Source organism: Micropterus dolomieu, linkage group LG21 (genome assembly GCF_021292245.1).
Source record: "Micropterus dolomieu isolate WLL.071019.BEF.003 ecotype Adirondacks linkage group LG21, ASM2129224v1, whole genome shotgun sequence".
NCBI lineage: Eukaryota > Metazoa > Chordata > Actinopteri > Centrarchiformes > Centrarchidae > Micropterus > Micropterus dolomieu.
The window spans coordinates 12,536,345-12,559,176 of NC_060170.1; the positions used below are offsets into that span (position 1 = coordinate 12,536,345).

General features: G+C 39.8%; 1 protein-coding gene across 1 annotated transcript in view; it reads right to left on the bottom strand.

Annotated features, from left to right (window-relative positions):
• Positions 1 to 19,573: 19,573 nt before the first annotated feature.
• The window catches only part of hscb (HscB mitochondrial iron-sulfur cluster cochaperone), an 8,169-nt gene continuing 4,910 nt past the window's right edge, over positions 19,574 to 22,832 (bottom strand). Inside the window, exons 3-6 of the mRNA XM_046034375.1 lie at positions 21,221 to 21,310; positions 20,902 to 21,046; positions 19,951 to 19,998; positions 19,574 to 19,804 (exon numbers count right to left, since the gene is read on the bottom strand). Of these exons, the coding sequence (XP_045890331.1) occupies positions 19,710 to 19,804; positions 19,951 to 19,998; positions 20,902 to 21,046; positions 21,221 to 21,310 (378 nt within the window). The 3' untranslated portion in view covers positions 19,574 to 19,709. The remainder of the gene's footprint in view (positions 19,805 to 19,950; positions 19,999 to 20,901; positions 21,047 to 21,220; positions 21,311 to 22,832) is intronic.

A 22,832-nucleotide genomic window follows, 5' to 3' on the forward strand; every position in this document is an offset into this window, starting at 1 on the left:
TTTTCAGGTTTTACTTTTAAGTAAAAGCTCTCAATAAACTTGACATAAAGTAGCCTATTGCGGCAAAAAATGTTCTTGTGCTTTTTGGAGGCACGATCACTTAAGAGGAAGTGATTATCTGTTTTTTGTTTTCTACTATCAAGGCAATTTGGCCGCGGGCCAGATATTATTGCTGGGTGGACTGCCTATTGCCGACCACTGCCCTAGTTGCTCCAGAGGCGTACGAACTCTGAATAAATAGCAATTGTAAGTCGCTTTGGATAAAAGCATCCGCTAAATGAATAAATGTAAATGTAATGTAATCCAATGATTGTTTCTCTCAAAACCACCTCCTCATGGTGGCGCTTGAGGAAAAGTCAGACAATCACCATAGTCAGCTGAATTGATCATCAATCTCATTGTAATCCATTCAGTAATTATTTTGCTCAGTGTAGACCAAACCACCACCTCAATGGCTGAGAACCAAATGAACAGCCAAAAAGTTAGCAGGTCTTGAATTAAGTGTTTTAAATTACAACATAACCTAAAAAAATAACCAGCTGGTCCAATTTATTTTGCAGCAGAAGCCACGGTTGGGACAGTTTGAGCTTCGATCTCAGTGATTTAGAACTCTTTTTGATTGCCGCTCAATTTTCACATAGTCAGGAACTAGATGTGGGGCACTTGAATTACTGTCAGACCAAAACTTTAGGAGTTTTAACATTAGAACTGGCTGATGTTGTTCTAAATCGGGCAGTTAAAAGCTACTACTGGCATGAATTTCACCTTAAAAATAAGATTAAATCCTAGCAAGACTAAAAGCTAACACAAAGCCTCTTAGCTCTGACGATGGCTCTTAAGGTGGAAAACTTGTTAATAGTAGGGTGGAGTTTTCTTATGGAGCTTTAGGGTTTTTAAAGCAAATATCTACAGGAAGCAGAGACGAGAGGAAAGTACTCCAAACCCTGAACAACCACAAGACAGAATTGTCATTAGAGATGTATTTGGATTACTTAGTCACTGTAGTAATCCTATCTTGTCAGGAATGTTACTTCAGCCTCAGTTTCACCTGATGTGTGAAACCCGACAAATTAGTATTAATGGATACACGGTACATCCCTGGTGTTGTGTTGCGGGGGTCAGTGATGGGACAAATGTGGATCATCGCCATCCTGCTTTTATTTAACAACCCTGCTCTATGTTCACTACGTTCCAAATATTTAATCCTTCTAAATATTTGACGGAGAACAATTTTCATTTGTGAGGGGATCACTAAACCTCAGTTCAATATAGACTACATTATGTTAGAATGGATTCATGAAAGTATGAATGACTGAAGGAGGCATGCTGAAATTTCTTAATCAACAAATGACAGAGGCGGAAAAAGAACAAAATACTAACTCCCTTAGATACAGTCAATGTGAAAACATTCCTAAATCCCTCTTATGCTGAAACACCTTGCTAGGATTTTATTTTATGCAATGAGCTCTTTGCAAGTTTTATCATAATGTTTATGAATATTGCCCCAAAAAAGCCTAATCATAGTCATAACGGTGAGACACATTATTCATGGTGTGTTTGGAAAGCATCATAAATCTCCACGCGTGCCCTGAAGATCCACGGTGGGCTGCGACGATCGATAAATGTATTTACCATGGGTGCTGAGTGACTCATGAATTTAACATAGATAGTCTCTTTCCAAAGTCAATATATCATTATGAATAATTCCATGTATGGGAAATATCTCTCAGAAAAAAATAAATAAAAAAACATGAATGAATAAAGCAAAATTAATCGTTACCATGGTGGACTGGGGGAACACGTTGGATGATATATTGACAGATATCCATTCCAGGCCAGAGACAGTTTGAAAATCATGTCTGTCGCCTATTGGTAAAATTATGCAGTCTGCAGTAGCTGGCTATCAGTGCCGAGACAAGGCAAACAAATGCGTCTGACTCGGCAGTACTGAGTACGGCAACACACGGCCAATACCTATTCCTGTGTGTTTGTAGCAGAACATAATTATGACACCCACGCAGTGACATTATTGCTACCCGGCTTTCTATTCTACCCAAACATTGTGAGCCTCAGCATAATAAATAATAAACAAAAATGGGAGAAAAAGAAGAGACATAGAAAAGCCAAACCATATTTGCACTGGAAATGATGAATAATTGAATCTGGGAGGCATACACACAGAAGCAGACACAGACGTGCTTGCTTGCATGCACACACATTCACACGTACACATGCTCCACAGACACACACACACACACACTCGCACACGCACACGCACACACACACACACACACACACACACACACACACACACACACTAGTTCACTGGGTCTTCAGTGCCATCTAGAGTTGGTTTGCAGAAATGTGAACAAATGCTAATATTGGGATTATGATTTCAGATGTTTTTGTAGTACCGGTGGCTCAAAGCAAGAAAGAAGGAGTTTGGGGGTTTGCATGCTTTCATATTCAAGGTCATATGTTTTTTCTCCCACTGTTCAAAGACATGCAATTGCCATTTAGCGACTCTCGTTATGAACATGAGTGACTGTCAATTTTATTCTGTGTCTTCCACTCAATGATGTTGCAGCAGTTCATGACCCTGAAAATTATTGAATATCTCTCTTGAGCTGGATGTGATTATAGGTTGTTATGGAGAAATTAAAAAAACAAAATTGCATCCAGTGCCACAGCAAGTGCTCAAACTTCATGCTCACACAGCAAACAGCAGAGGGCCCACCGAGGGCCACCGCGCACTGGTCCCGGTGTCTGGCAGCTGTGCGGTCTCCCATATGCTCTCCGTAAAAATGAGTAGATATGTCATTCTTCCGGCTGGCCGCTCCTGACAAAGCCAGAAGCCAAGCATGAAGCTTTATCAGCTTGTCGACAACAGCAGAGTCGATCTGTGTTGTTACATGGATTGACCTTTTCTGCATTTTTTGAGGGTGGTAACAGCTTACACCACAACACTACACTACAAAGCGGCCTCTCTCTCACTTCTCTGTGCAAAACATTCTCTTTCTCCTGAATGTGTTTGTCTAATCTAAAGGGTATTTTTGTCTGGTAGTGACATATGTTTTTCATCAAACTTTACTTTAAATGTTATTTCACTGCAATTCACAAACAAATTATTTTTATTGTTTATAAAGTATGCAAGTGCTTTACTTGAGTAGAAATGTAAGGTACTTGTACCTTACTATTTCCATTTTATGCTACTAAATCCACTACATTTCTGGGGATAATAGATGTGTTGCTTCTACGCATATTTTACTGCACTTATATAAATTAAAAATCCTACAATATTCTGTAAATTATATAATTAGCTCCACTTCGACTTCGACTACGACACTTTATAAAATAAAACTGCTTTTTGCGTTTATAATGCTTTTGAGGTAACAATCCAATGATATAATAATATAATACAAATCATTCTGCATAATGGCCACTTTTACTTGATACTTGACTAAAGTTTTGTTGAAGTACATTGTTAAATGCAGCGCTTTTACTTGTAGTGGAGTATTTTTACAGTACATTGTGGTACCAATCTACCACTGCTGTTATTTTCTGCAACAAGTAGTCAATAAGTGCATGTAGCAGAACACATACATTCCAGGAACTTTCTGAAACACACATCATATCTGACAGCATTTTTCCCTATGGGAGTTGGCACAAGAACACACAACATAAGCAGCTGTTGTTCTTTCCACAACTATAGAAGCTAATGTTGAGTTTCCCATTGGCAGCACTTCAGATGCCATTGGCAGAACCTGTGCTCTGAACGTGGCACTGCTCCAGAGGCTTTCCATCCCTTGCCATTTAGTGTCTCTGCCTGCACTCCCAGGTCAAGGTCATTTTCCCCTCACAGAAGATCGACTACACTGGGTAAGAGTAGGAAAGGGTACGGCAAGGCAATCTGAGTTAGTTTAAAAAAATCACTGATGCTGTGCTTTGGACGCAGTCCTCTATCTTTTGATCCTTTTTCTTGCACGGTGGAGTTGAAACTGAAAAAGAACAAGCAATACTGAGAGGCAAAGAGGTGGAAGGGAAACTTTTAATTGGCTACACAGAGCGCAGCTGTGTTTTGTTGTCCCCCCCCCAAATTCCATTTGTCAGAAGTGCAGAGCACTATAATAGGGAGGCAGCACCTGAAACTAATACTTACTGTAAACACTGGTGACAGGATTTACAGAAGGACGGTCACCTTCCAGAGTCATCCATCCGATTTCCTGTCTAAGCTAACTAACCACTACAGTACTGGAGCATTTATTCAAATTGTAAACTATCATATTTGTGAAAATGACAGGGGATATGTAACAACTGAAAGGAGGCTGCGTCTGACCCAAAATATCTGCACAGCCAGTGTTCCAGTGTAACATTTACTTATGTTTTATTCATTCTCCTTGATTCCAGAGAGAGGAGGGGAGGCGATGTTGGGAATCAGACCGTGTTTCCAATCAGCGACAGCGTCGCCTCATTTCACTAATCATTATTCAAATGAGATTGATTTGCTTTCCCACCCCTGCACCTAGTTTGAGTGTAAAACGCTTTACAGTGGATTTGTATCATACCCCCCTGCCACCCCCTCCTATGTGCCTCTGCAATTGCGGTTCAATGGTCCCCAAGTTCCTAACAATAACCTCATGAATACTGAAGTAGTATTTTATTTTTCTCTGCCTGCCTCGATTCTATTCACTGTCATAAAAGAAATGAAATCCACTTGAAAAGGAGGCCTTTTGGATCATTTGCATGCAAGCTCGGCCCAGTAATGGAATGAAATATGACACACCAATTTAATTACTGCTTCAGAATTGTCTCGCCTCACAGTATAAATATTGATTCAGGCTTCTCTCTCCTCGGATTCCCTTCCACTATCGCTTTTACTACTTCTTCTGCTGCTTCCATCTTTCTCATATAGTATTCCAATCTCTTCTCTTTCTAAAACACCCCCTCTCTTTCCCATGTGACACACACTCAGGGATGCTGCCTCAGTCCATCCACCTCCCTTTTCCCTTCCTGAGCTGCCTACTCCCCAGTCTGTCCATTCCTTATTCTGATAGCATCAGATGAAGCATGTCATGTTGTAGGGGCAAAGACTGTCGGAGGAGCAACGAATATGAGATTTCGCCCTGGGTGCTCTTCTGCTCCAGTGTGATGATAGTAGTGCTCTATATGCATGTCTGCACTCTCACCGTTAACGGGCCCTGAAATTACACACAATTTCCATAGCAATGGGCTTTATAGAAGGCAAATGGATCCCTGAGGGGGCCCCGGCCACGCCTTTACAGTGCGGGACAGAGCAGGGAAAGAGAAGATAGGCAGCGTGTACAAAAGCAAAGAGGAGGAGTAGGAGGGGTAATTTCCCCGCAGGCATCTCCCTTGTGGACTTCTATAAACTCTAGGCCCCGCTGCTTCGGCTCGAGTGTGTGATGGGTCAGCCTCATGGCAAACCTCAACTCTTAGTGGGAGGGATACTAGCCCAGAGATGTGGCCCTGACTGTGAATTTCTTGGTGGTGCTGTGGCTGTGTGCCTGGCCAGCCACTGCCATGAGGCAGCAGGAGAGAGAGGTAGAAGATGCTGGTAAAGTCAAACATAAAGGGAGGCTGTAATGAGTTTAACACATTGAGCTAAAGATGCCCTTTTAAGCATATAAATGGAGAAGAACAGAGAACGAAGCTCTTTGCTCCTTGGACCTTTTATTCCCCCAAAGCTTTTCTGAGTCAAGGAGGGGGGGAAACACGCAGCATCCTTAAAAGCCCGGGCGTTTTGTAAACAACAGATCCTTCCTCACAAGGACTAAGTGTTTCTCATGTTTTCATGGAGCTCTTAACAGGCTGAATGCCTAACAGGGGTGTCCAAACAAGAGATGGAGAATTGAATTCTTGTCAAAGGGTTTATCCATGAAAAGTGAAGCGTCAACGTCCTCCTAACAGCCCTTCTTGTCTTATTTCTAATAAATGGATTACATTTTTACAAGTCACACTAAAGACAGGAACTTTTTTAACGACTTTTAATGAAGCCTAAAGACAACTCAGAAGATGGAGCTGTAAAGTGTTATTGCACAATATCTGCCTCACACACATAGAGAGGGTATATGGGCTATTAGGGTGCCTGCCTTTCAGAAAGCCTGCACTTTCAACCCACTCACTCTCCTCCTCACAGGGTCATGAAAACATCTATTTCCTAATGGCTCACTCATGTGAATCATCGCAATATAGCCTAAAGAAATGGTGACAGTGCTGCCCGAGCTGACGCATTGTTAACACTGTGTAGCTGGAGCAAAAGGGAAGGCAGAGACATGACCTGCCGGCAGATTAATCCACCAAACAATGAAGTTAAGGTCAGTGCTGCGGCCACATACACCAGCGCAATACAGCATAATCACCAATGCTGAGAGGCAGACAAAAATAATGTGACTAAACTTTTTGGTTATGTGAAGTGCCACGAATGCAAAAGGTGAAAAAAAGAAAACAACATAGAAAACAGGGAGAAGAATGTGGAGAGAAAGCAGATGTGATTTTCTGTTCTGTGATTAAACGTCTCTGTCTGCAGGAATCTCACCAGCAATGATTATGCGACAACTGCAATCTCTGATTTTTGTCGTCATGTCAGCTTACAAGGGCTCACGTTGAAACGTTGCGTTTGATCTTTCAATTAGCTCTTGCAGATCTGTTTGTGTGATTTGTACATAAAAGGAAATGAAGGATCATTTTAGGAAGAGATCAGAACTGTGGGAGGCAAATCTGATCAATCACCAAAGTCCTTGCAGTCCAATTAAAAAGCACATGTATCAGTTTATGCAAATTAAAGAACTGTAGGCCTATTAAGCTGCATTTGTTAGCACTGACTAACAAACACTAAAAAATGTAGTTTCCCAAACAAGCCCTAACAAGTTTCGCTCATCTCAGCCAGTGAAGTTGGATTGACAGAAAAGACTCCCAGCTCATGACAAAACAGACAACTCATTAGAGACCCCAACTATCCCTTTAAAGGGCGCGTAGTTTTTTTTACTGCACCATAGCACAAAATATATCTGCAGAATGTTGATAGGGTTATGCTTCAAAAAGTCATTTTGTGCCTCATACTTTTTTTAAAGCAAATAAAAATCCACTGTCGTTTCAAGAAACCAGTATTCTGAGGTTTCTTCTTCTTCATTAATAACTGTCAATGACAAAGCACTGCACAAAGCATTTATAGTAGCTATAAATGCAATTTTCATTGGGATAAATTATCTTCATGTGATGTTCTTCGGTTCTGTTCTGAAGATCTCTGCCTTAATCTCCAGGTTTAAATATCTGTAATGAGGAAATGTGACTTAATTGTTTGTCTATTCCAGCTGCTGGTCCCTACAGAGTTTGAGATGGGTTTAGGGTGGGGTGTGCTGCAGAGATTTGTCAGTGATGCTGTAATTCCTACTGCTCGTCTTCAGAGGTGGATTGAAGTCATCAAGTACTAGATGCACCTTTAATTTCTTAAGCCACTTTTGTGGTCTGATGAAATTCATGTCTGGGACATAAAAGGAAGCCAGTCAAAGCACTATCAACCTGCAACTGTGTCAGTAACACTAGTTTCGCCTGTACAAGCACAGGTGGAAATAGTTTGTTCATGCTGCCCTGTACCCGAGATCTCATCCATTTGTGCGTGTGAGTAAAGATCTAACAGTGCCAGTAAATTAATGAAATGTTGACTCCAGTCTTAAAAACAATCACATGAACAGAAGTCTTGTAAATCTGTAAGCCAGCAATTAGTCAGACATGTCCGGGACATAGAAGGAAACCAGTCAAACCGCTATCAACCTGCAATTGTGTCAGTAACACTAGTTTTGCTTGTACAAGCACAGGTGGAAATAGTTTGTTGATGCTGCCCTGTACCCGAGATCTCATCCATTTGTGCGTGTGAGTAAAGATCTAACAGTGCCAGTAAATGAATGAAATGTTGACTCCAGTCTTAAAAACAATCACATGAACAGAAGTATTGTAAATCTGCAAGCCAGCAATTAGTCAGACAATTACAAATGCCTGGGCCCCTGTGTATCTATTGCACTCTATTAGGTTAGTTGTGACAGAGTGTAAAACCTAAATAAAGGCAATTACATGGTTTAAGTGAACGTGTATAATTGTGCAGTGAAATTGACGGTCTCTGGCCATTTGCAGTGAGAAAATGCTAATTTATGTGCTTCCCATACATGCGAAAGTCCATTGGGGTGAAATTAATAAAGATATGTTTGATCATTTAAATTTAATAGAGCGTAGGTAGATGCCCGTGTCATTTTGTTCACAGTCCCAGAAGCGCTGAAAGAGCAGAGAGCAAACATTTTCAGTCCATAAACTGGAACAAATTTAATTCTGTTGCATTCTCACGTTGAAACATAGGGCCATTTGACCTTGATGAATATTTAATTTTTCTATTTAGATATATTGGCGAACTTGTTGCACTACAACTTGCCCTTGCATGGTCACACAACATAGATGATCAATCTGTTATAGGCTGGAATAAGAGATACGAACACTTGAGAGAGGATGAGTTCATTTATGTCAGTATTTTCATATGCATTCTAATGATTATACTGCAAAACTGGACAACTTGCAGGTGGAATGAATAACTAGGGTGTTTGTAGTCATTCCATACACAGTATAACAAATCTTGCAGTATGTGGAATATCAGGTCATATTATATCCTTATCCTTATATTAGTATGCTCAGCATATGTACAGAGCAGGGTCTCTTTCTGTTGGAATGAATAAAGACAGAACGGCCAATCCATTTGGACAGTAAATCCTCATGCTGATAGACAGTATATGTCAGTCAACCTTAACATAAAGCATAGCCCTGAGACCTGCCAACTAGTATTCAGAAGATTGATTGAATGTCACCTTATTTACTTTGGTAGCTTATTTCTCAGTTGCGTAATGTATTGCGTGTAATATTACTTTCTTAATTTTGGCAAGGCATCCCAACATCCCTCCATTTTACATTGGAGTAAAGTTTTTATTCACATTCCAAGTTACCAAAGCTTCAATTTGTTGGAGTCCCTGCAGAGCTGGTTTTCCCGAGGTCAACCCAAGTAGCTAAATTTTGCAGGTCTAGCAAATTTTCACACCTGAACAAACCCAACCCTCTATCTCCATCCCTTCGAATACTCGTGGGCAGTGGGCAGAAAATATATTTTGGTTAGCTTGTCTGGGACATAATGAAGCAGGCAACATCCTTAAGCCTGCCAGTTACCGGTGCAGAGCATTTCTCTCTATCTGAGCAGCATGTTGTCCCATGCAGGCTGATGTCAACTCAGCTGTTACATCTGCCCAGGCTCTCCAAATCTCCTCCTTAATTCCTCCAGCAGGCTGCTGGAACCAGCCAAGGGGACATGCCAGAGATGGTGAAGCAGGTGGCAGCCTTGCAGCCATTCAGAATGCTTTATATATTTTCAAAAAGTCACCGGTCTGAAAATAAAACCTTTTTTATAAAGTCTTCCCTGTTCAAAGCAGTAATGTATACCAGGTCGCTATCAGAAATTTGAATTGTTATTGCATATCTATGTAAGAATGTGCTAATGATATCCTTGCTAGAGCACTTGCATTTGACTGCCAGGGGACCAACCAGTGTTAGAAAGTACATCAGTGAGTGGAACATTTAAGAGATTTCAGGGAGAGCTGTGAAGATAAGTGTAATGGCTGTAACAGTATACTAATCCAATTACAGCTATTCCATTACATTAAATTACAAAATTTCACTTTAATAAGGTATTACCATGGGAGGGGTCATGGTGCGGCTGGGTTTCCATGGCTACAGTCAGAAATCCACAGTTAAATTAAATATAGAGTAGAATATAACACCCACGCACACTGCGCAGCTTCAAGACTTCAAAATATTTCCTTATATAGTTCATATAATCGATGGATAGGTAGAAAATGATATTTATCTAAACAGGGAGGCAGTAAATGAACAAGTAAGTGAAAATAAATAAGATGAGATGTTGTGTTGGAGGGAGGACACACACTACAGGAAGAGAAAGAGAGATGGAGCATGATCCATACTGAGGTGGGAAACTCTAACAAGGCAGATGAGACCAAAAAATATTTCCCATGACCTACACTGACAAAAAAGCTGCTAAGATCTCACAAAGAACCCAATCGAAACACACTGATAAACAAGTCACCTTCACTGTAAATGCAAAGACCAGCTTTATTTTCATTCCCTCTAACATGAATGACTTCCATTCAGCAGTATGTGTCCAGTTCCAAAACAACCCTGCCACATCGCTCTTTGAGACCAATTACATGCTGTTTGCAAACATTGAGCTTGTTCGATTATTTATTTTGACAAGTGGCCAAAAGAGGGTTTGTTTTTATATTATTTATATGTTTTTTAAGTAGGGGATTGTGAATAAGGTAGATCTGTGGCAAAAACCATTGTTAAGCATTTTTAAAAGTTTTAACTCAGAACACCAATTAAATGTAGTAATGATGGCAATTCTTCATCTTGACATATGGTTGAATTAAAATAATAACACCAGTAATTCACAAATTATGATTCCAGTGTGTCCCACCACTTGATTTGATTTTTTGGAAGATAACAGTCATTAATTTATATTTAGTTCGGTGAAAAGGTGTTTTGTGGAAATCTGTGCACAAGACAATCCCCCGGAAAGCAGGACTGCATTCTGTGCTGTCAAATGAAAAAGAATAAGATATCCTAAGACTGTTGTTTGCCTTACAGGGAAGCCCCTTGAGAGGCATTGAAGTAAACATCAAGTTTGTCCCAAAAAAAAAAAAAAAAAATCAAGGGGAGGTGGCAGGATGTGGGACGACATCTGCTGAATGAGCTTTTTCTAGTGCAGGTTTGTCCCTTCCATGGCTGAAGTTTTTTGGGATGCACGCTGGAATGAACTTTTTTAGCTTGAGATGTGTCAACAGTTTTGCTTAAGCAGCATGACTGAAGCCGATCCGTGGACACAGCGAGCTAGTGCTGACAAACAATCCCAAGTACTGCTCCATACCTAGCCTGAAATCATTTGCAACTTCCCGACAACACCGTGGACACAACAAACATCCACGCCGATGCTGACAATGCATCTCAGACAACGGGTCTGCACTCAAACAATGATTCATATATATCATAACATTTTAGTAGTGTGCCATTATCTGTATTGTCTTTTTTCACACAAGCCTAATCACTGTGAAGATTGAGGGCCACAGAATTACAGGATACAAGCATCATCAATCTGTCACTGTCTCTGAACTCCTGCTCTCCTGGCAGAGATTCAGGCAGTGAATTAATCAAAGGAACCGTTATTGCCAAATTACTGACATGGGTTCAAAGATAAATGTCTCCTGGTTGACGCCAACTGACAGCCCAGAGGGTGATTAATTTCACTCCACTCTGGTGATTGGCAAGAGGCTCAAACTGAGGATGGTGCATCATCATCGTGCCACGCGTCATCACATGTCGCTTACTTTTTTCAGAATCTGGATTACAGCACCAAATCCTATTACTTTGCGAGCTGGGGCAGCGGTGAGGTGGACAAGATATTCTTGGGTGTTTTTAGCTGAAGAGGCGCTGAGTGAAGCCCAAGGGTCAATAGCGCAGCACTTTCTCAAAGGCCTCAATTCAAGCTGGTGCCAGGATTGAGTTATGTGGTCACTGTCCTGTCAAATGCAATAAGGATAGCGAGGCAGAGGAAAAACCCAATGGTTTTTTTCTTTGCGACCGGAGCTTCATATAACAGAGATCCAATACCTGCTGCAGGCAACAATGCAGCTATGTTTTCATAACATGGAAAGACAGGTCTGCATCTTTTCCTTTGAAAGAGGTTCACCTGGATATCACTATGTGGTTAAATACGTATGTGACCTCCCTGCAAAAATCCCTGTTGTAATGCACATTCAAGACAACATGACAGCTTAAGAAATCCGGTCATAATCCTACCACACTGCTCAGAAATATTCAACTGCAGAAAATTTGTAAGTGGAGCTAAAACATTATCACCTTTTGATCTTTGCCTGTTAGCCTAAACACCCCTATCAGTCTTGATAGCAGTCCTGTGGAGAGAAGCAAGATCAATCAAATCCATTTTCTGGCTTTTATGTTCATCACGCTTTAAAGATGCAGCAGGGGCTTGCGTTGTCATAGAAACAGCAGCAGTAGAAAAAGGTTAGATTGTTGTTGAACTTGGTAGGATGCATGGAGTAATGAGAGTCATCATTATGGGAGATATCAGCAGCACACGCGGAGAGGAGACGGTTTCTTCTTTGTTTGCTTGAAAAGCAAGGTCTTACAAATTAATGTGCGCTGGTGACTGCAAATTCTCCTCCCTCTTGTATAAAGATGCGGGAGAATGGTGAGGCTCACAGACAATATTGAGTCAAGGCAATATATTGCCACAGGTGCAGGGATTTGGCTGAATTCCTGCATAGTTATAAAACTCAATGATAGAATTTTGTTTTCAGAGCTCAGGAATGGTTTTTACCGACCACAATGCAATCATCTTGTCTTGCCTTCCTTCAGAAATGAATCTTGTCTGGCGCACCTGCAGTAAAGCTGAGGCACGGCGTGATGTCTCTTTACTTGAGGATAGCACATTAGCATTCACACCAACTGTTGAACTTACTGAGCTTCCCCAATACTGCTTACAATCTCTAAGATGTTAGGCTGTTTGTAACAAGTGTTTGCGCTTCAATTAAATTTTACAAAGACGTGACACTGAGAGATCTGCGATGTGTAGAGCCAGTTTCACACATGGAAACCACATTATTGTCTGGTTATTGTCTGTTTATGCAAGCAAGTGAGGACATGTTTTATTAATTGCAAAATCAAAATAATCTTTTTGCCACATGAGTTCCACATGGTAAATTGACAGTTTGGGGTTTGGGGGGGTCTGCTATAATTATGTATATTGATGATAACAATGGATCAATCAGAATCAGAATCAGCCTTATTTGCCAGGTATGTGTACACATACGAGGAATTTGACTGTGGATTGTACATTGCTCACAATGTGCTTACTTATACAATAATACAATTATAAAATCAGACACAGGCTACAGTATAGAGAACAAATATATACACACTACAAACAAAAACAATAAAGACAGATTTAGACATTAGTGCAATGAGCAGAGTGCAAAGGACGCAGTAAAATTATTATTATTATTATTATTATTATTATGTATATGTCAGAGATGGATGAAATATACAGGTACACATACACATACATGCATACATACATGTTCACATACACAGTGTGATGGAGCATGGTGCAAAGGATGCTGGAATAAAAAAGTATTATGTGCAGGTATTATGTACTTGAGGTAGGTGGATTTGGTATGCAGTATATAAAATATACAATATGACAATATGAACAGTATGAACGGCTCTGAAATAGAGAATGACGAATATGTGGAAACCAGTAAACAGGTGGCTGAATAGAGACAGAGTTACTGGGTTATTGCACAGGAATTGTTCCTGACATTGTGAGTCAGAGTCAGCTGCTCATCAGAGTGATGGCTTGTGGGAAGAAACTGTTCTTGAGTCTGTTGGTTTTGCCGTACAGTGCTCTGTAGCGCCTACCAGAGGGAAGAAGCTGGAACAGGTTGTGTCCGGGGTGAGATGGGTCTGCAGTGATCCAAACAATTATAGCCATATCCTCTGGTTCCCATCATACTCTATGGAGCGTTTTAGTGTCTTTCAGCTCATTGCTATTAAAACCAAATGTATGCCACGTGCCCAGCACCAAACAGCAGACAGACAGATATTTTTCTCAGGACCTGGTGGAGACCAAAGCAGGGCTAAAAGGAGTGTAAATTTGACTTAGATTTATCAGGTGGTTTATCAGGGGAGAATTATGCATAACATATAGGTATAAGATTAGAAGCAGAATTATATTTTAATTTAATTTACAGATAGCCAGGCTGTAGTGAGTTAATTTATTAAAGGTAAAACAAAATCTGTAACTTTTATCTGGATGTCTAGTCCGTGTTAATGCTATATTGAGTTAATTGAAGCAACTAAGTTTCTCAGTGCGTGCTATACTGATAGAGAAAGCAGAGTTCTCCTGCTCACTTAGGAATGCTTACATGTACCAGGATTCATTGCTGACGCCGACCCAGCAGGTCTCTACAGCTGTGAACACACTACCTGCTGGGTGCCAATGAAAGTTTCACAACGTTGCCAAGCAAAGGAATTCCTGTATTTGACCATTTTGCACTTAGCTATATCGTTACCATCAGCGCATGTCTATCAAGTAAGTTTCCATAAAGCAACAACACAAACATGACAATTTTCCTGGCAGACTCGTGTTTTTCAATGCATTTCCAATTTCCTCCCACACCTTACACCTTTTTCCTTTTCATTATCACAATCTTTTCTGGCACTATTTCATGACATGCACGTGACGTAGAAGAGAGCTGCTCACGAATAAATGAAAACCGATGAATATTACTTTATGCCAAAGATTCATGCAATTTCACACCAGAGGGGTGAAATATTCTGTACTTAACAAAAATGCTGTTGCAGTGTACTTACTATTTCATTTTGATTTTTTAAAAGTCACCAGAATACAGGAAACTATTTTCCTGGGGGAGGACCCCCAGACCACGCTGCTCTAGTTTTGAAATCCTTCCTTTTTTTAAGTTAATATAGTGTTTTTATTAATGGAGTCTGGGGGCTTTGACGAGAGCGAATTAGTGACTGTTTCTTACTCTTTAAAATAGCCTATCTATATTATGTTTCCATAATGTTGTACTTATAATAACCATCTGAACCTGTCAATGGAAAAACAAGCACTTAAGTGGACGTACTTTGACAGGGCGCAATTACCCGCAAGGATTAGTTGCAGCCCAGTTTTGATGCTCACTCAATACTGGACCAATTTTAAAAAGAACTGTCCCAATTAGTCACATGTACACAAAACATGGGGAAATAAGGTCCAGGTTGAAAAAATGCTAAAAAAAATTAATAAAATTACCCTTAAAGAACTTTGTAAAAGTATTTGCCATAAGACATATGAGGGCCATAATGGCAGAGTGGAATCAGAGTGGAATCCTGTGTTTCAATGCTGTGCAAGGTATTCAGATGAGAGGAGAAACAAACGGGCCAGATCTGAACCGTGGACAATGTGATTGCTGTGAGATAGGCAGTGTCTGCAGCATAGCAGAGGAGATAAGGTGAGGAGAGCGATCTCACCAGAGGCGAGTGGTTTGCACTGAACTCAGCTAAAAGTGAATGGCTGATCTGTGTTTCCACACGCATGCACCTTGTTTAAAACCCCTGGTTCTTCGTCTTCAAAGGCTTTTCAAACTCAAGAACCACAAAGGAGCCTTTTGAAGCAATATCTCCTGCTGTTTCAATGGGACGGCTGAACGCCAAAAAAAAAAATCCCTCTAAACTTAACAGATCCACCCGCAGCCCCCTGCTTCACAGATGTTTAATTAAAACCGGACCTGTCGTTTTCCTGGGGAAATGTTGTTAACACTTTTGTAGATTTGTAGATGCAAACAACATATCAATTTGACTTCAGCGGGTCTCCTACTTTTTTGCATAGCCACACATCCAGGTGAAAGAATAATGTAAAATATTGAATATCCAAACCTTGCTCAGTTTAAAATAACTGTCCTATATAAGCACTTGACTAGAAAGTTAGGTTATAAATTCCTTAAAATATTGGTGACACAATTATTAGGATTGTATGCCATAGAATAATATGTTGATATCTATCACAACCAAAGCTGGATCATGAATTTGTTTTGCTAGCAAGCACGGGAAACCTACTATGCACCAGTGGCACACTGACTGATTCTAATTATGAAAAGAGATAACTAAAAGACCTGCCATCTTCTGTACATCCTGGAATATAGACATGATTGCTACAGAACAGCAAACATATTTGATTGGTGCAGTGAACCAGATTAAATCCACAATCATTTGGGGGAATACATGTGACAAGAGGTTCAGGGGAAGGCAATTGATAAGGGGATTACTTGACAACTGCTTTTTGGTGGGACGATTATCCATTCTGAGTCAAAGGGATTTGAAGATAAGGCAGCTCTCTATTCTGGTCGGCACAAACACACAAACATGCTGTGTCTAAATGCACAGGCCTTCTCCTGATATTGCTGAGGAGAGCAGAGATCTCTCAGCAGGGCCTATATTGAAATCTTAGTGGAGCGGCGTGCCTGCTGCAGTGAGGCTCACACCTCTGGGAATTATCCCGACAAACTTGTAGTCGAGAAAAAGGGTAGTTACTGTCAAAGAATGTTTTGATTTGACTTATAATTACATTGAGGAACAAAGCTATCTGGAGTGCTTAATATATCAAATCCAAAGTTTTAATAAATGAATTCCCCATTAAAGTTGAACATAAGATAATGAATTACATTTATATAGCGCTTTATCATAGATACTCAAAGTGCTTCACAGTGAAGTAGGGGGGACTCACCTCAACCACCACCAATGTGTAGCACCCACCTGGGTGATGCACGGCAGCCATTTAGCACCAGAACGCTCACCACACATCAGATGTTAACAAGAACCAGAAAATGGAGACAATCTTTGATAAAAACATATTTAAACAGCAAAAGGTACTTCAATTGTGCCAGCTTCTATTTTCCAGTGCCTTCTTTGTATAAAACCAAATTAGCAGAAGTATGGGACATATCAAGTCTTGTGTTGTTGTCGCCACAAGTTTAATAGCACCTTTTCTTTTGCTGTGTAGAAGAATGTCTACACGAATCACAATGTCACCAAGTTCCATGAGTGGGTTCAAACTGTACCAAACCATATCAAATTACAAAGCCAAGCAGGAGTCAAAGAATCAGAGAATACATTTGTAGAGTAACAGGCTATAGTTCAGTAGCTTTATGGGGATGCAGGCAAACAACACAAAAACACGGATTAAGGGCGGGAAGAAAGCCTAATAGTGGTAGATTATAATGGCATTACTACCTGGTGAGACACAAGTACACACAGCAGGCTTGAGGTGTCTGTGGGATGATGAGACTGACACTCAACGACTGAGTCACACAGAAGCTGAGCAGAGGGGCGAGGATCATAAAGACTGCTGTGAGGAGAAAAGAGCTCAGCTCCAGTGAGTCATCCTCCACTGGTTTAGACCTTTGTCAATCAGACCTTTCAGTGGCTACAGTTTGTATCTATAGTGGAAGTATATATGGTGTTTGTACTCATCATTATAAGCCAAATAGTCTATAATGAGGGAAATTTCCATTAGGTTTCTGTGAAGAGACTTGCAATTGTGTTTTAATGGCCCACCAACACTTCAGCTTTAATATGATTAAGAGAACAGTATGATTAAGACATGGGTCACAAGAACACATTAATCTTATTATATTTATGTTAAGGTCATATGGAGATGATTAATACTGCAATTAGGACACTACGAGTCACATTGTTGGAGGCTTATTTAGATACCATAATCCAGGAAAAATTGTTCTACGGTGATTTACAGGTAACAACATTTGCCGATTATGCTTAGAATAATAAACAGAATAATAAATAAATAGAAAGAAAGATTTTTTCACAGACACTAAGATGGTTGCATCCAGTCACCATGAAAGGAGTCTCAATTTCGGTTGCGAGAAAACATCTATAAAACAATGTGAAGATTCTTGGTGGTATGAAAACTGAAGCGCAAAATAAGCCTCATGTCTTATACAATTCCAAATCAATTAAATAACATGTTTAGGGATTTAATGCATGTATAGCGTCTAATTTTTACTGTTACCTGCAACCGTGTACAAAGAGGTCAATACCGCGCCCATATGTCTGCTCAATATGAAGCTACAGCCAGCAGCTGGTTAGGTTCTGTTCAGAGGTTGCAGTCACTGCACCCAGCCAAGAAAAAGTCCAGCACATAATTAATTGTATATAGTTTGTATACAGTGTGTATATATTTATACGTCTACGTAAAATGTACCTGATTCTACTTTTACTGTTCTCTGCACTGCCAACTGCATTTTCACAGGGGATTAATAAAGGTATATCTTATCTTATAATGCCTTGTAAAAATGTTGTTTTTACACTTTTTGCACAGATTAAACAAATTAGATAAAAAGTAGATGATGTAGGTGATGACCTGATACTGTTTCATTGAACATAGCCAGGCTAGTTATTTCCCCCCCTGTTCAGTCTTTATGCTTAGCTAAGCTAACCAGTTGGCTATAGCTTCATATTTAGCTGACAGATATGAAAGTGGTATCGATCTTCTCATCTATTGCTTATCAAGAAATTTTTATTTAAAGTATATTTCCTGAAATGTCAAACTACTGCAACTAACACAGCTAAGAGAAATTATATTTACTCAGACATCAGCAGCATTAAATTGTTTAGTATGCCTGATGCTGACCTAACTCATCCCAGAAGCAGCATGGTGGTCTCATGTACCTAGTTCATTCTGCCAAGCTTTCCCATCGAAGTCAATTTCACAGCCCAGCTGTAGTGAGTTTCTTTCCCTTTCGTCTCTTTCAAACTCAATTTCAAAGAGTTCTCGGAGACAGCAGTGGCCTCAGCGTTGGTCGATCACATTTTCTCATTAATTTAAAGGCACCGTAGATGCCTTCCGATTACGACATGAATAATAAATATGTCTGTTAGTCATCTTGTAGAGGGAGAAGCACTGTTTAATTCACTGTCTATCCATGTGTATTTGGGAAACTGCTTCTCTATGGTTAAATAACTAAACTGCCTCAGACACATGACATTGTTGTTCCAGACTTAATAAACAACCAGTCAGGTTGTGTTACAATGGGATGCTCCAGTGGACTTTAGTTAGAGTACAGATTTTTTGTATGATATGTGATCTGTTGGTACACTTTCTGGTATGAGATTAAGTGACACCCTCCATTTCTCAGAGCAATAACACCTGTATCAGTTTCTCGGATCAAAAGCCCCGATGTGCCTGGAGCTCCAATATTCAAAGTAATTACAGATTATCACAATTTGGTGTTAAAAAAAAATTGACAAAATTAAATGAGTGAGACAGATGAATTTACATTCTTATCTATTCTATCAGTGTGTTGCAGGCATAGGTCTACGGGGTCAATGTGTATCAATTTATGAGTTACAAACTACAAAGATCACAGATCTCTGGCACATCAACTAATTGCCATTCAGTCTTCCTGATTATCATAGCATTAATGCTACATATCAAGCCACCATAAATAATTCAAGAGGCTGTCTACCTCAATAAAGGACTTCCTTCTGGTCTCATATCCAGTTTGTGCAACATGTGCTGCTCTTCTGCATGATGATTGTAAAGGTGTTATGTCTCCACCTAAAGGTAACCTGAGGAACTGGATGAGAGCCCCATTCGTGTGTGAGTCCCACATGACAAATGTTGAACTGATAGGCAGGATAATCATATAAACACTCTGAGCAGCATTTTAATCAGACCCTATTACAGATCTCTGTCATTTTAAATGATACATTAGGTGCAAGTGGATGTGATTAGGCTTGTGAAATTAGTGGAATTCAAGGGGGACACCGTATGCATCCAATCCCAACCTCATATCTATATAGCTTTTAATCAAAAAAATATTACATTATGAACAAATCAACATTAAGTCAGGTGTATATTATGCATTACAAGTAATGTTTTATTATTCAACTAGAACAATACATTTACATAATCCCAAGACAAATGTACAATAACTTGTGCGCCTAACTTTTGTGGCTACAAATATAAAATACAGGGCATATGGGGGAAATTACATGAATTCAGAAAGTTTTTCCTTCACTTTCTCTTCTATGTTTGCATAGTATTTCATTTGGGCAAGTAGTGCTTTGGCAGCTTGAAGCTCTCCTGATTAAAAAAAAGAGTGCAAAAGGAAGTTCAATCAATGACTCACTCAGTAACTTGAATGAAAGCTTCAACATAGATCATAAAACAAACAAAGGAATGAGTGGGAGCAACAGAAAACGCTCCAATGCAAAGTCTGAATATAATACCTTTAAGAAGGGCAGCGTCTATCTCCTTTGTCAAGTCTGCCAGTTTCCCTGCAAATGAGAAGGACGCAAGTTCCAGTTCTGCACGTGTTAACGACTCACGGCACATATGGTGCTTTTTATTCCTACAAACTAAAAGGCACATTCGCTGCTGAGAGTAACTGCATGATTTGAGATTAAACAGACCACATTAGAACATATTGTGTTAACACAGTTTGATGTGTGCACTACACAGTATATGGATATAATGAAATAATTTTAGTTTACAAAATGGGACACAAATTGAACAGTCTGTGTAGGCATAGATAAATCCCTCATGTATGCATCATTCATTGGTCTGAAGTTTTCAACCTTGTGCATATCAGTGGTAGGTGACTATGCCCATTCTGTAAGTCAGTAATTTCATGAAATAAAATCCAATGTGTGGCAATATTTATGATCCACATTATTTTTGCATTAGCCATTACATTCTTTGATTACTTTTCTATATAGTAGTTTTCATCATTAGGGGCAGAGTCTGCCCTTCCCACCCCGGATTCAAACAGCCTACATATACACATCTACAACATGAGCTTTTTTGGTTTCGCTATAAACAGATACACCTGTTGCTCTTCTGTTCTTTTTCTGACAAAGTAGCTGCTGCAGGAGTGTTGGCTGTAGTATTAAACCATGGTAACCAGCGGCGCCGCCAAACCAACCAGAACTGAAATCCGAAGGATTACTACTTCAGCCCTTAAAACAAAATCATATCTCAGCCAACAACTAGTTCAGCCAAAAAGTGATTTTTGTTTCATTTTAATAATTTTTCTAGGCCTGGAAAGGTAAAGCTATTCATAAAAACAAGCAAACATCTGAAAAAGCTACACCAATTAACTGGGTACATTTACTCCTCCACCTGTGCCCATTTATGATCAACAATCAACTCGAATTGCCCACCCAGGCATTGCTGTTTACCTTTTGTGTCGTGGCCAATCTTATTGGCTTCTTCTGGAGTCTGTGCTTCATCAAGGGCTTCATTGATCTCCATCAGCTCCATTAGAAACTTGGAATCAGCCCCGGAGTCGGTTCCCTCTTCTATACATATCCCCTGCATCTCTAGCTGAAACACAGGATGGGAGTGAATCAAACTCAACTGCTCTTTTAAATGCAAGTCACTACTCATGACTGTCAGACGGTGAAGATGTTCCTCTAGAACGAGCAATCAGACAGACAGAGCTTACAGTTATGAAAATAAACTATTCATTAGAAGTTAAGTGAGGGATTTCTAACTCACCATATAAACGCCACGACTCAAAGGCTTAAGCAGAGTCTTATATGCTTTGTTCACAACAGCCGACTGGCCTTCTGAATACTCCTGTTCTTTCTGCAAAAGAGGGTTCTGTTAAGTTTGCTTCTAATGATGGCAAGTTCAGTCCATATTCATTCATTAAAACTGGGAAAGAAAAGCTGTATTATTGTGATTTCTAACTAGCATGCTGTGCATTTGGATGAAAATATTCCCATCATGTCAAACTGTCACAAAAGGGAATAACATCTGAGCTATTTTACACCTTGCCATCCCAATCTATACCACTGTCTATTTCGTAAACACAAATTCCTTGGTGATGCTGACAATTAGGTGTATGACATACAGGTACTGTTTTGTAGTCGTGCAGTTTGGGACCCTTTAAGGGATGCAGGTGTAAGTTTGACACGACAGATGTGTGGAAACAAGACGGGGAGGAAAATATGTTGGAAATGGTTGGCAGATCCAAGTACATTTTGCAGCTATCAGGTCTGTCAGCTCTGGTGAAAATCAATAGTCTCAAGCTCTGGCCCATGGGCCCATCTCGTGGAGCTGTTTCTGTAATAAAAACCAGTGCAGTAGGTGGCTGCCTTGTAGCCTTGTATAAGTAATGAGTTTTCTATATATGATGAAGACCCCTGAGGCTGGAAGATGTCTAATTAAGAAAAAATGGCCAGAGGTGCTGATAAATAAAACAGAGTCAGTAGAATATTGGACAGGTTGTGTGTGAAGAAACCATTTAGGCTACCCCTCCTCTCTTACGTTCTGCTGAATATGAGTTTAGCTTAATATCATGACAACATTCTGCATTGTGCTTTTCCACCTCAGTGTACAGAATAAATTAAGTGCAACACACCACTGCTCCTCCTTGTACTCACAATGCTTATTCTTCTAAACTGCCATGCCGTTTTTTTAATGATCCACGAGAGGGAAACTGGATAATGTGAAAATTCTGTCATTTGTATACCACTTTGTAAAATAACCTATAAACACATGCCACTTTGAACAGCTTAGGTGCACTGGGACATGTCTTCTTTCTTTCTGTAACATTTTTAAAGCTTCACTAGTCGAGGTTTTATATCAAGTACAGGCTAACCTGTCATCAGCCTAACTGGCTTTGGGCTGAATGTGATTTACAAGTTCATCAAATCTATTTTTCCATGCTAAAATTAAGGTGCTAAAAAGTACAATGGTCTACATATATGAAGTGATAAATTAAAAGGGAAGCAAAAGAAAACAAAATTAAATTGTTAATCCCCAAAATGTGTTATAAAGAAACAACTTCCTGTAAGTTGCCACAAAACTGTAAGTGATGTCATATCTCCAAATCAGTCTGTCAGATTAACACAAAACTTGGGCCAGTAGTTTCCCAAGCCCCACTGAGGCTGTGTGCAAAATATAGCACCTTTAGTTGGTGTTTTTGATGCCAAAAGTCATGAAATATGTGAAGCTCCTCCTAGTTCAAGTTCAAGTTCATTTTATTTATATAGCACATTTTATAGCAGCCAATGACTGACCAAAGTGCTTTACAGAACAACAAAATTAAAAGACACTAACACCATGCATAGCAGCACATCATAGAACAGTACAGCAAAGATAA